Source organism: Melozone crissalis, unplaced genomic scaffold (assembly GCF_028551555.1).
Source record: "Melozone crissalis strain CALT ecotype California unplaced genomic scaffold, PUWL_Pcris_2 ptg000198l_1, whole genome shotgun sequence".
In the NCBI taxonomy this organism is placed as follows: Eukaryota; Metazoa; Chordata; class Aves; order Passeriformes; family Passerellidae; genus Melozone; species Melozone crissalis.
This window is the reverse complement of record NW_026535962.1, coordinates 1513312-1526758: the sequence shown is the minus strand read 5'-3', so window position 1 is coordinate 1526758 and position 13447 is coordinate 1513312. Positions and strand designations below refer to the sequence as shown.

Sequence of the window (13447 nt, the reverse complement as noted above, 5' to 3'; positions counted from 1 at the left end):
TTGTAGGGCTGCCCAAAACATGACATAAATAGAAATTGTGCCATGATCATCAAAGGTCTGAGCCTGCTCTTCTGGCTTTATTAGGCAGCAGGCTCTGATCTTTGCAGTTTCCCTCCAGAGCTTCTACCAAGTGGCCTCGGTGTCACTGTCCCCAGTGCTCTGCCTGGCTGTGGCTGTTGGTCACATGGAGGTGACCTCTTGCCTCTTGTGGCAAGAGCCTTCCTGGCCCTGGTTTTGCCTTTGCCTAGTGCCAAACCAACCAAAAGCTCTGTGTTGCTCTGTATTACAGGGCGACAACAGGGTGAACTCTCTCCTTCTTGCTGTGATCCCTGGGCTGGCAGGGGTGCCACAGTGACACAGCTGACGCTGCCTGTGCCAGCACCTGGCACTGACGTGTTTGATGAAAATCCTTTAGCTGGGATTTTTCTCCTGAGAAGCCTCAGAACAGAAACAGAACCAATAACGATCTGCTGGCTGGAGATGGTTTAGCAACCAGGGCATCTTGGATTGGTCTCCTGTGCATTGCTTCTACCTGATGACCAATCATGTAGCCCTGTGTCGGGGCTGTGAGCAGTCCCAGGTTTTTATTATTCATTCCTTTCCAGCTTTCTAATGTCTCTTTGCTCTTTTAATATAGTTCGAATACCTAATTTTCTTTTAATATAATAAAGATTATAAAATATTAAATGAGCCTTCTGAAAGGTGGAGTCAAGATTCTCATCTCTTCCCTTGTCCTGGGGACCGTCAAACACCACCACAATGACCAGCTTGAGCTGGTCTAGGCAGCAGCAAATAAAATATAATAAAAAGTTTTAAAAATAGAAAAATTAAAAATTAAATAAAAGTAACATAAAATTAATAAAAAAGAATTAAAAATAAGTAAAAAACAAAATAAAGACGAAAAGTGCCGTAAAGTGAAATGCTGTAAAGTTCCGTAAAGTGCCTTAAAGCATCGTAAAGGAGCATTGCCATAAAAGGTGCCGTAAAACATCACTGTCGTAAAGGTGCAATAAACAATCACTGTCGTAAAAGGTGTAGTAAAGCATCACTGTCGTAAAGGGTGCAGTAAAACGCGACTGTCGCAAAGCTGCCGTAAAGCATCACTGTCGTAAAGGGTGTCGTAAAGCGCGACTGTCGCAAAAGTTGCCGTAAAGCATCACTGTCGTAAAGGGTGTCGTAAAGCGCGACTGTCGCAAATGTTGCCGTAAAGCATCACTGTCGTAAAGGGTGTCATAAAGTGCGACTGTCGCAAAAGTTACCGTAAAGCATAACTGTCGTAAAAGGTGCAAGAAACCGCGACTGTCGCAAAGGTGCCGTAAAGCATAACTGTCGTAAAGGGTGCCGTAAAGCGTGACTGTCGCAAAGCTGCCGTAAATCGTCACTGTCGCAAAATGTGCCGCAAACCGCGACTGCCGCAAAAGCTGCCGTAAAGCACCACTGTCGTAAAAGGTGCCGTAGAGCGCGACTGTCGCAAAGCATCACTGTCGTAAAGGGTGTCGTAAAGCGCGACTGTCGCAAAAGTTGCCGTAAAGCATCACTGTCGTAAAGGGTGTCATAAAGTGCGACTGTCGCAAAAGTTGCCGTAAAGCATAACTGTCGTAAAAGGTACAAGAAACCGCGACTGTCGCAAAGGTGCCGTAAAGCATAACTGTCGTAAAGGGTGCCGTAAAGCGTGACTGTCGCAAAGCTGCCGTAAATCGTCACTGTCGCAAAATGTGCCGCAAACCGCGACTGTCGCAAAAGCTGCCGTAAAGCACCACTGTCGTAAAAGGTGCCGTAGAGCGCGACTGTCGCAAAGCTGTCGTAAAGCATCACTGTCGTAAAGGGTGTCGTAAAGCGCGACTGTCGCAAAAGTTGCCGTAAAGCATCACTGTCGTAAAGGGTGTCATAAAGTGCGACTGTCGCAAAAGTTGCCGTAAAGCATCACTATCGTTAAAGGGTGACGTAAAGCGCGACTGTCGCAAAAGCTGCCGTAAAGTATCACTGTCGTAAGATGTGCCGTGAACGGCGTCTGTCACAAAGCTACCGTAAAACATAACTGTCGTAAAGGGTATCGTAAACCGCGACTGTCGCAAAGCTGCCGTGAAGCATCACTGTCGTAAAAGGTTACGTAAAGCGCGACTGCCGTAAACTTAAACATCCACAACAGGAGTTAAGAAAACCTCTTAAAATGGACTTTAATGAATTACCCCAATGCTGCCCGTTCAGCCGTCTTTATCAGACTTTTAGGACAGAGTTGTTATTAAGCACTTTATTGTATCTCCCGCCGGGCCATGGCTGCCGCGGAGCCGGTCCCAGCCTGCAGGTCGCTGCTGGAGCCGTTCCTGCACGGGGGATGCCCGCAGCAGCCGCCCCGCCCAGCTCCGCCCCTGCTGTGGCCCCGCCCCTTGCTGCCCCTATGAGAGTACAGCGGGACACGCCCCCACCCCCCGTCGGACCCCGCGGCTCCGGTACCCACCCCTGCCGCCCCCGGCACCCCCGGTAGCCCCCGCCTCCCACCGCTGCCGCCGTTTCGCCGCAATTCCCCGGTCCCAGCACGGCACCGCTTGCGCTGGCACCGGGGCGCCCCAGCCCGCCCGGCCACCCCGTGCCCGCGCCGCGGCGTCCGCACCGGTGGCTGCGGCCCCTCCCGTGCCTGCCGCCGCTCCAGCGCCGCCCCTGCCCGCCGGGCCAGCAGCCACCCCGGCTCCCAGCGGCTGCACGCCGCTCCCAGCCGCTGCACGCCATGCCCCCCCCGCAGTAGCCTCAATCCGCTCCTCCCGCCACCCCGCGATCATCTCCCGCTGACGACGCCGCCCTGCCGCCGCCCGTGGGTGCCTTCCCCCTCCTGCTGCCGCCGCTGCATGGCGGGCCGAGCCGCGCCTTCCCCCCGGCAGCCTCTCGCTTCAGAGCTGCTGGGTGGCGCGGTTCCGCCGCCTCCTGCAACCACGGCCGTGCCGGCGCTCCCTTCCGCAGCCGCGGCCCCGTTCCCGTTCCCGCAGCTCCCCCCGCTCCCGCCCGCCATGATGGCTTCCCGCGTTGCCCTAGAGACGCCATCTACGCATGCGCAGTTGCTACAACCCGGCACAAGCCATATGACTCCGCGCCGCCTCATCCAACCACAGCGCTGCTTCCGGGATCAGCCGCACGCATGCGCAGTTCTATCTCCACGGTTCCGCCGCCAACCCGGCGCTGCTTTCGCCGCAGCTTTGGTGCAGCCCGGTCCCGGTTCCGAGCCGCGGCGTGCCGCTGTCCGGCCACAGCCGGCATCCCCGTGCCCTGTCCCGCCGCTTCCGCCACCACCGGGTCTATACACGGCACCGCAGCAGGCGAAAACTGCAGCGGCTTGCATGTATCCTTCCGCGTCTCTCCCTCTGCGGGATAATTCAGATATAAATACATATATATATGTATTTATATCTGAATTATCTGAATATTATTTATTATTTTTATCTGAATAAATAATATATTTATATATAATTATTTTTAAATTTTATCTGAATTATATTTATATATAATAAATAATATTTATTTATTTTATATATATAATAAATAATATTCAGATAATTCAGATATGTATATCTGAATTATCTGAATATTATTTATTATTTTTTATCTGAATAAAAAGAGCAATTTTCCTCCTTGTCTTTTTGGTGTTTTGGGGGGGATTTTTTTTGACTACAAACTTTTAATCATAAGACAAGAATTGTGTTCTCTCTTGGTGGCTGCCAGGTTGCTGTCAGGCAGGGAAGCCACAGAAAGGTGGATCTGAGGGAGGGCCGGGTGCTGGTTTGTGGCTGTAAATCCCAATTGCTGCATCAGTGTCGGGCTGAGCAGCTTTCCTTCCCAGCAGTGAATAATCCAGATGAGCGCGCTGTGATCTGAGCCCAGCTCGGCTCCAGGTGCTGCCGCAGCCGAGGGGACCCGGCTGGAAGGGGACAGAGGACAGAGGTGCGGCCCACGCTGGCACCCACCCCCGGGGCTGCAGGTCCCCCTGCAGGCTCTGGACAGGTCTGTGCCATCCTGCCCTGGGGCTCTGCCATTCCCGGATCGCACCCACGCTTTGGCTTAAAAATAAGAATGCCTAAACCCCCCTGCGTGCTTTTAGTAAATGCTTTAGTAAATGTTTTTAGTAAATGCTTGTAGAGGCTCTCTGAACCGGGGCGGGTGTGAACAGGGGTGGGTGTGAACAGGGGCGGGTGTGAACAGGGGCGATTGTGAACTGGGGCGGGTGTGAACAGAGGCGGTTGTGAACAGGGGCGGGTGTGAACAGGGGTGGGTGTGAACAGAGGCGGTTGTGAACAGGGGTGGGTGTGAACGGGGGTGATTGTGAACGGGGGCGGTTGTGAACGGAGGCGGGTGTGAACAGGGGCGATTGTGAACAGGGGCGGGTGTGAACAGGGGCGGGTGTGAACAGAGGCGGTTGTGAACAGGGGCGGTTGTGAACAGGGGTGATTGTGAACAGGGGTGGGTGTGAACAGGGGCGGGTGTGAACAGAGGTGATTGTGAACAGGGGCGGTTGTGAACAGGGGCGGGTGTGAACAGAGGCGGTTGTGAACAGGGGCGGTTGTGAACAGGGGCGGGTGTGAACAGAGGTGATTGTGAACAGGGGCGGTTGTGAACAGGGGCGGGTGTGAACAGGGGCGGTTGTGAACAGGGGTGGGTGTGAACAGGGGAGGTTGTGAACGGGGGCGGGTGTGAACAGGGCATTGCCCTCCTGGCTGTGGGAGGGGACAGAGGGGACATCCAGGGACCCTGGGCTGTGTCCCTGTGTCTGTGTGCCCCACGGAGCAGCCCTGGCATGCCAGGACACCGGGCAGAGGGCACTGATGTGCCAGCTGGGGGGGAAGCCGGGGGTCTCTGCGAGGGTCTCCCACCTCCACTCCCCCCGGTTTGTCACCCCTGGGGCTGCTCTCACCCTGCCAGGTGGGGCACAGCCTGGGCACAGCCTGTCGGGCACCGGAGATGCTGTTTGCAGGGCTGGAGGCTCTGCAGCCCCCAGAGTGAGGGGTCCCTGGGCATGGGGGGCAGCAGCAGCTGCTGGAGGTGGAGCCCGAGCCGCTGTAAGCTCATTAGGGGAGGAAAGAAAGCGGCTTTAGGATCTGAGCGAAGGGGCTGGGGCAGGGGGGGATGGTGGGGCTGCTGAGAGGGGCGGGAGGAACGGGGGTCCTGGGCAGCATCACCGAGCCGGGGGCTGCAGGGGCTCCTCATCAGCCGTTCTGGATTATTCTGGTGCTGGGACCCCCATAAAAGCACAGGGGATCCCCTTCTGTCCCGGCTGCCTGCAGGGGCTCCTTATGAGCTATCCCGGGTTATTCTGGTGCTGGGACCCCCATAAAAGCACGGGGGGATCCCCACCTGTCCTGGCTGCCTGCAGGGGCTCCTCATCAGCCGTTCTGGGTTATTCTGCTGCTGAGCCCCCCATGAAAGCACAGGGGATCCCCTTCTCTCCTGGCTGCCCCCAGCCTGCCTGCAGGGGCTCTTTATGGGCTATCCCGGTTTATTCTGGTGCTGGGGTCCCCATCAAAGCACACGGGACCCCCATCTGTGCTGGCTGCTCCCAGCCTGCCTGCAGGGGCTCCTTATGAGCTATCCCGGGTTATTCTGGTGCTGGGAGCCCAATAAAAGCACGGGGGGATCCCCACCTGTCCTGGCTGCCTGCAGGGGCTCCTCATCAGCCGTTCTGGGTTATTCTGCTGCTGAGCCCCCCATGACAGCACAGGGGATCCCCACCTGTCCCGGCTGCCAGGGGGATGCTGGGGCTCAGCTCCGCGGTCACAGTGTCACAGCGGGTGCGGGACCTGGCAGCGCTTCCCCGGCCACCTGCGGCCGCCGCTGCCCGCCCCGGCCGGCGCGGGGAGCTCCCGGCGCTCTCATGCATCTCCTTTAAAGGCCTTCTGTGCTCGGGCTCGGCCCCGGCCGCTCCGAGCGCCGCAGATGCGGCCGCTCTGCCCCGCGGGAGCCCCGCAGCGCCGCCAGGGCCGAGCGCGGGCTCCGAGCCGGGCGCCAGCATCTCCCTGCGCCGCTCGGGAGGATCGGGAGGAGCTCAGGCAGGTAACGATGTCCCGGGAGCGTTCGGGCTGAGGGAGAGCCCGCTCCGGCTGCTCGGGGGGTTCCTGGTGCTACGCCAGCCGTGTGTGTCTCGTTATCTTTGCCATCTGGAACGCAAAGATAAGGAGCGGGTGTCTGCTCGTTATCTTTTCCATCCGGAACGTAAAGATAAGGAGCGGGTGTCTGTGGGGAAGCCGCAGCTGTGATGGATTGAGCGCTCTGCAGCCGGGACCGGCCCTCCGGAGCGCTCTGGTGTGATGAGTTTGGGTGATCCCACCCCGAGTCCCTGGGTGGAGTTATCAGCGATAATTCCCGCTGTACAGGTGTGAAACGGGACTGGCTTTGAAAGGTGCCGAGCGCTGCTTTTTACCAGAGCTGAGCGGGCACCGGGTGATGCTGAGCTGGGCCGAGGCTTTGGACACGCACTTGAAGCAGCTCTCTGTCCCTCCTGATCTCTCCTGAATTTATTGTCCTGGACAAAAAATCCTCCTTCTGTCCTCAATCTGCATGTCCATGGGCACCGGGACAGTCCCTTCACCCTGGGCTGGGAGAGGGACTTTGTGAACTTTCTGAGTCCTTCTCTGACTCTTTAAACACTGTAAAACAGCTTAGATGGGTTCTCCAAGCTCCCTTATGTTTGGGAATCTTTTATATTTGTCTCTCGGGGAGCTCAGGGACTGTCAGGGACAGTCAGGGACTCCAGGTCTGCAGCCTGGAGAGCGGGGGTTGCTGCAAATCCATTTCCCCCCAAGAATGACCCACACCACAAACCCCAAAATGAGGATTGCCCTGGGGAAAGGAAATGGGGGTGGCAGCAGGGCAGTCCCCCCTCTTGTATGAAATTGAATTTCTCCTTTTCCTCGCTCCTTGCCCCCCCAAACCCCTCCAGCCCCCTCCCCAGTCCCAGCGGGCCTCCCCACCTCTTTTCCCACAGTTAAGCAGAGCAGCTCGGAGCTCCTGCCGGGTGAGAAAACGCTTTAAAAATACAACATTTAGCGGCGTTGTCCATCTGCGCGGGGCTGATGCGGGTCTCTCCCATAGGTGAGCTCTCCTGGAGCCCGATGAAGCCGCTCGGAGGGAGCTCGGCGGGACAGGGGGAGGAGGAGGAGGGACCGGGACCGGCCCCGGGGCGGCGGCGGCGGCAGCGGCACCGGGCGAGCGGGCGGCCCAGCCCCTCACCGCGGAGGTACGTGCGCTAAAAACTGCCCCGGAGACGGTGGCGAGGACGGGACGGCGATGGCAGTGCCAGGCAAGGGGCACCGAGCATCGTTGTGGCACCGCGGCTCCTTCTCCTGCTCTCAGGCTCGCCAGGAGGAGAGGGAGAAGCTCTGCTGCAGCCTTTTCCAGAGCCGGGGGAGAAGTTTGGGGGCTCGAACCCTCTCCCAGTTGGGTTCAGACCCTCTCCCAGTGGGCTTCAAGCCCTCTCCCAGTTGGGTTCAGACCCTCTCCCAGTTGGGTTCAAACTCTCTCCCAGTGGGCTTCAAGCCCTCTCCCACTTGGGTTCAGACCCTCTCCCAGTTGGTCAAACCCTCTCCCAGTCGGTGCTGGGCTCCAGAGGGCTCTTTGCTCAGCAGCCCCTGTGCCCTGCCCTCCCTGGTGTCCCCCAGCATCACTGAGCAGGGATGCTGCAGAGCTGCCAGACCTCCTGGCACCCAGGACAGGGTTTAGGGGTGATAAACCTGTCCCAGTGCGCTTTTAGGGGTGCCTGCCATGCCCATGGGGTGCTGTGAGATGGTGCCTGCCCGGGCTCTGGCTGTGTTTGTTGCGGTGCTGGAAGGGGCCGGCTCGCAGCCTGAGCGAAAAAAAAAAAAAGAAAAAAAGGCAAAAAGCCGTGCTGAGCACGGCAGTGGCTGCTGAGCACGGCAGTGGCTGCTGGTGACTCATTGCTGGCTGGAAACGGCCCCGGACGGGGACGGAGCGGGCAGGGGAGGATGCTCGGGAAGGAGCCAGGTCCGGAGCAGCCCCGTGGGGGAGCAGGGGGGTGGGATGCTGCCGGTGCCTCCTGAGTTTCTCCAGGGTTCAGCCGGGATTCCCTCCGCAGGGAGCAGCAGGCAGAGCTCTCCGGGCTCCCCCCGTCTCCGGATGAAGGTAAGGGCAGCCTGGGATGGGCTCACAAGGGTGGGGTTTCCACCAGCAGCAGCAGCAGGAGGGCTCCCCTGGCCTGGCAGCACCAGCCTGCAACCCCCGAGACCCCAACCCCATCCCCATCCCCTGGGTTTGCCTCACCAGCTGTACCCCACCCTCTGCACTGCATCCATTGCCCTCCTCCCCTGCTCTGGCCCAGCCTGGCTCCAGCTCCCTGAGTCCCACAGGGGTATTTTGGGGGGTACCTGGCAGTCCCCTGGCAGCCTGCAGGCTGCAGAAGTGCCAGTGGCAGTTTTGGGGGTCTCTCCTGAGGCGGTGTCAGGCTGGGGAGGGGTCCCTGCTGCCCAGCTCCCTTTCTGTCCCCAGGCAGGATGAGCAGTGCCCAGGGACAGCCAGGTGGGGATTTGGATTTGGATTTGGATTTGGCCAGGAGCGAGCAGAGCGTGGAGCAAACCAGCCAGGTGAGATGGAGGGGAGGGGACAGCTGGGGACAGACCCTGCCTGGTTCCTGGGGCTCAGGCAGGCCCCAGCCCCTCTGTGCTGCTCCTCTGGGGTGCTGTGCAGAGAGCTTTGCCCCAGCATCCCCTTTGTGCCCCTCAGGAGCCGGGCAGGGCTGGGCAGGAGCAGCCTGTGCACCCTGGGGACAGTGACAGCACTAAAGGAGGTGAGGGTGAGTCCCCATCCCACATCCCAGCTGGGCCCCCTTTGGGGGAGGTTTGGAGTAGCTGGGGATGAGCATGGGAACGTGTTCTGATGGAATTCATCTCCCCTGGCGGGGACATGGGCAAGGGGAGATGGCCTGGGGGGAGCCAGAGCCCCCCTGATGCTGGGGGAAGGATTGGGAGGGTTCCAAAGCACGGGCAGCACCCCCTGGAAGGACAGGAGGGCAGAAGGAGGAGGGAAGGCCCAGGGAAAGCCCTCATGTGTAGTCTCCTGTGGCCCCACTGCCTTCCTGCAGATGCAGAAACCCCGGAGGAGCCGCTGCTGAGCCTCCCCAGTGAGCTCTCCGTGCTGGACAGGCTCGGCTTGCACAGGTGAGAGCAGGGAGCACCTGCATCCCTCAGGCCAGGGGGGTCCCAGGCCACAGCAGGGCTCAGAGATTGGACTCCCCTCCTTTTCCATTGCTCAAGAGCTGCTGTCCACACAATGGGCGCTTGCCTCCCCCCTTCTCAGGGTGGCTGGCACCCCTGGGAGCAGGGCAAGGCCATTCTCAGCCTGCAGCCCCCATCCCTGACAGCAATTCTCTTTCTGCAGGGTGGCTCTGACCGAGCAGGATCTGGAGGTGAGGGCTGCTGGGGGCCCTGGGTGGGCTGGGGAAAGGGGACACCAGGACAGGGACACCGTGCTGGCTCACTGTGCCACGGCTGTGCCCTGCTCCCTCAGGCACCGCAGGGCCCTGGCAGCCACCTCCCAAACCCTTTCCCAGAGATGCTTTTGGCACTTGGGGGCAGCTGCATTTCCGTGAGCGTGTGCTCTGCGTGCCCAGCAATCCCACAGAGCGCTCTGCAGCTGCTGAAGGGCGCCCTTGGCCGGGGAGCCTCGCTAATAAAAATCATTTCCCCGCGAGTGCCAGGGCTGAGTCAGGCTCAGCCACCAGCCAGGGCTGGGCTGGCGTCTGCCGGGCTGTGCTCTTGCCAGGAGGGCTCAGGATCTCGTTATCAGCTGCCTGGGGGTGTTATCAGCTGCATCTCCCTGGGGACTGTCCCCACTTGCAGCAGCCTAAGGGTGCTGGGGCAAGGCAAGTGTCGATTATCCTCAGCACTGCCCCGATGGTGGCACCTGGGAGGTCAGTCTGGCCTTGGGGACAGCAGCACGTGGCCCCGGTGCCTTTTCTCCAGCCCCCGTGTCCCACCTGTCACCCCGCAGGCAGCCTTTGCCCACCTGGCCCTGGCGTTTCGCTGCGACGTGTTCACCCTGCAGCAGCGGGTGCAGGTGGAGAGACGGGCACGGGATGCGGCGGAGGAAAACATCCAGGAGGAGCTGGGGCAGTGCCGGGCTGCCCTGGAGGTAGGTGGGCACCAGGGCAGGGGGCTGGCACGTCACCCAGCCCCAGAGGGGGTTGGACGGCTCAGAGGGGCAGCTGCAGCAGCTCCATCCATTCCCCCCACAGAGGCTGGGCCGATCCTGTGCCAGTGCAGGCTGCAAGGAGACGCTGGAGCAGCTGCAGCACAACCTGGCCGTGCTGGCAGCAGCCGTGGAGAGGGCAACCAGCGCTGCAGAGAAGCTGGGGGCTGTGCACCAGGTGTGTCACAGCCCAGTGTGGGAGCGATGGAGGTGCTACAGATGGGCTTGGGGATGATGAAGCCTCATCCCTGGGCTTGCTGGGGTTTGTTCCTCCTCCTCACAGTTCTTGACCTCACTTTTGTGCTTACCAGGGTGCAAGGGATCCATCCACCCACCCCTGGGAGTGGGAAGGGGATGCACCTTGGCCAAGGCTTTGCACAGGCACGTGGGGCTTCAAGCAGCTCTCTGTCCCCCTAGATCTCTCCTGAATTTCTTGTCCTGGACAAAAAGATTCTCCTTCTGTCCTAAATCTGCGGGTCCATGGGCACCGGGACAGTCCCTTCAACCCTGGACAGGGAAAGGGACTTTGTGAACTTTCTGAGTCCTTCTCTGACTCTTTAAACATTGTAAAACAGCTTAGATGGGTTCTCCAAGCTCCCTTCTATTTGGAAATGTTTTCTATCTGTCCCTCCCTGGCTCTCCCTGTGTACTGCAGCCTTAGGCAGAGCCCTGTTGGTTGGGGCATACAGCTGTTAACTGTCATGGCATCAAATCCCTTCTGTCCAGTAAATGGGAGGTGCTAGCTGAATGAAAGCACCTGAGTTGCATTTAGGGGATGCAGGGTAATGGCCTGTGGACTTTAGCAGAAACTAAAAGGGTTTTTAACTCTGGTTTAAGGCTTTGAAGACCTTCAGTTTAGCTAATCCTAAATTTCTTAGATAATGGTAAGGATTACAGGGGAGATAGGAAGGGCTCCCAGGCACGGGGAGGCACTGGCAGGGCTGGCTCCTCGGGAGGTTTAGGAGCCCTGACCCCCGTCCTGGCTGGCTGCAGGAGGCCAGGATGAGCCGGGCAGCAGAGGTGATGGTGCAGCACGTGGAGAACCTGAAGCGGCACCACCAGCGGGAGCACGCGGAGCTGGAGGAGATGAAGCGCCTGATCCAGCAGAACTCCCGCAACCGGCAGCTGGCAGAGAGCCAGGGTGAGGTGGGCTCTGCCCCCGGGGCTGGGCACGGCTGGCACACTGCAAACCTGCAGCACTTGGCCCCCAGCCCCTCTTTGGGGCAGCGTGACCCCGCACTGCAGAGCCAGGGGTGCTGGGGGGAACAGCTGATGGGGCCGTGAAGGGAACAGCTGGGGACACTTGTGAGGGGACACTGGGACAGCAGATCAGTGTGGCAGCAGGTGCTGGTGGCCACAGAGCCATAACCCAGCTGGGAATGCAGGGCAGGGGGGCCCCGGGCACAAAAAGGACTCTGTTCCTGAGCACCAACCCCACAGGTGCCACTGTGTCCCCCTGCCTGGGCACCACCTGTGCCAAGCACAGAGCACATGGCCAGGACAGCTTTGTGTCTGTCTGTCTGTGCATCAGCCCCATCCTTGTGCTGGGGGATGATGTAAGGCAGCTTCTCTCTGCTCTCAGATGATGTGGAGCCACGGCTGAGACCTCACCCCCTGAAGAGAACTTTCCAGCAGGTAACTGGTCCCAGTTCAGGAGCCACTGCCTTCCCATGCCCAGCTGGCTGTCCCCACACAGCCCCTTGTCCCCAAACAATGCCACTGCAGCCAGCTGCTTGCTGCAGGGAAGATCTGCTGGGATGAAGCAGAATGCAGCTTCAGAGAGCTGTTGGCAGACAGACAGGACGCCCAGCAAGCTGAGGGCTGCCCGTGCGAGAGATCTCGGGCAGATCCTTCTTCCATTGCAGGGTCACAGGCTTGGCTGTTCTTTAGCACCTCCTTGAATCCCACACTGATCCAGAGGCAGGGCAGGGGCTCAGGCAGCCCCAGCAGCAGAAATGACAGGCACAAACCTCTCGGCTTTGACCTTCCCTGGCTTTCCAGCTTCCCCTTAGCTCCAGGGGGAGCTGGCAGTGTCCCGTGCTGTGCCTTACCCGTGCTGGGGAGGTGATGGGGAAGGAGGAGGTGAGAAGCAGCCGCACAGAGCTCACCCCCACCCCTCTGTTTCAGGGGTCTGCCCGCCGCAGGGTCAGCATCGCCGTCATCCCCAAGCAGCTCCTGGTAAGGATGTGTGGGGTGGGGACAGCCAGAGGGGCTGTGTCCCCACCCTGGGTGCCACTGGGACTCCGTGTCCCCACTGATGATCCCACCTTGTGTCCCCAGCCTCAGTGCCACTGGGGCTCTGTGTCCCCAGCGTGGGTGCCACTGGGGCTGTGTCCCCAGCCTGGGTGCCACTGGGGCTGTGTCCCCAGCCTGGGTGCCATTGGGGCTGTGTCCCCAGCCTGGGTGCCACTGATGTCCCCACTGATGCTCCCCCCTTGTGTGCCCAGCCAGGTGCCAGCCCTGAGAGCCGAGCAGCCCCAGCAGGTGACCTGGAGCCAGAGGGGGCCCAGCGCTGGCCCAGCACCCCCAGGTAACTGCGCTGGGTGGCACAGCTGATCCAGCTGTCCCCATGTGGCACAGCACTGACCCCTCCTCTCCCTCCAGGAGCGAGCTGGAGCCACAGGGCCAGCACAGCGCCGTGACTGGGAAGCTGGTGGCAGAGGCAGAGGGCAGAGGATCCAGCACAGGGAATGAGGAGCCAGAGCAGCTTGGGCTGACGTGAGCAGCACCCTGGGTGTGCCCAGCGTGCCCCCGTGGCTGCTGGCCTCTCTGTGCTCCCCAGGTGGCCAGAACTTGGGCAGGGGATGGGGGATTTAGGGGTGAAAAGCTGGGATGTTGTCTGGCTGCCTCAGCTCAACCCCACCAGGGCTCAGTTTTGGCAATACCCCCCTCAGGCTTGTTCACTTGGGCTTGTAAAACGTTTGCCAGGGAGTTTGGGGGCTGAGTTAAACGTCCTCCTTGTGCCCACATGGGGTGGAGGTGGGATTTGCTCTCCCTCATGGATGACAAGTGTCCCTGGTCACCTTCTCCCCAGGTCCAAGGGCTCTGCAGAGGAGCTGTGGCGTCCATGGCTCTTCCTCCCACAGCACTACTGGGTTTTCTTCTGGCTGCTTCTGCTCAGCATCGCCTTCCTCCTCCTCGTCCGTGCGCTGGAGCTGCAGAGGCTGCAGCCTGCAGCATCACCCAAGGCCTAGCTGGACCAGGGAGGGGGAGCTGAGAGCCATCTCTGCTCCTTCCCCACGGCCCGAAACACCAAACCCCTAGAATA

At 59.8% G+C, this 13447-nt stretch overlaps 1 protein-coding gene across 1 annotated transcript; it reads left to right on the top strand.

The window, feature by feature from the left end:
* The first annotated feature begins 5732 nt into the window (after positions 1–5732).
* Positions 5733–13447, top strand: LOC128949115 (inositol 1,4,5-triphosphate receptor associated 2-like). Its single transcript, XM_054293922.1, has 15 exons — positions 5733–6033; positions 6965–6994; positions 8047–8118; positions 8482–8576; positions 8716–8785; positions 9074–9149; positions 9370–9397; positions 9982–10122; positions 10226–10357; positions 11173–11320; positions 11762–11814; positions 12307–12357; positions 12627–12709; positions 12784–12897; positions 13214–13447. Exons 1-15 carry the CDS (start codon positions 5733–5735, stop codon positions 13371–13373), a joined length of 1554 nt encoding a protein of 517 aa, XP_054149897.1. The 3' UTR covers positions 13374–13447.

Excerpts from the sequence above, each read along its gene's own strand:
- LOC128949115 (XM_054293922.1), top strand. The coding sequence starts at position 5,733 with ATGCTGGGGCTCAGCTCCGCGGTCACAGTGTCACAGCGGGTGCGGGAC. Across the intron at positions 8,786-9,073 it reads CAGCACTAAAGGAGGTGAGG|ATGCAGAAACCCCGGAGGAG; the intron begins GTGAGTCCCCAT and ends GCCTTCCTGCAG. Across the intron at positions 11,815-12,306 it reads TGAAGAGAACTTTCCAGCAG|GGGTCTGCCCGCCGCAGGGT; the intron begins GTAACTGGTCCC and ends CCTCTGTTTCAG.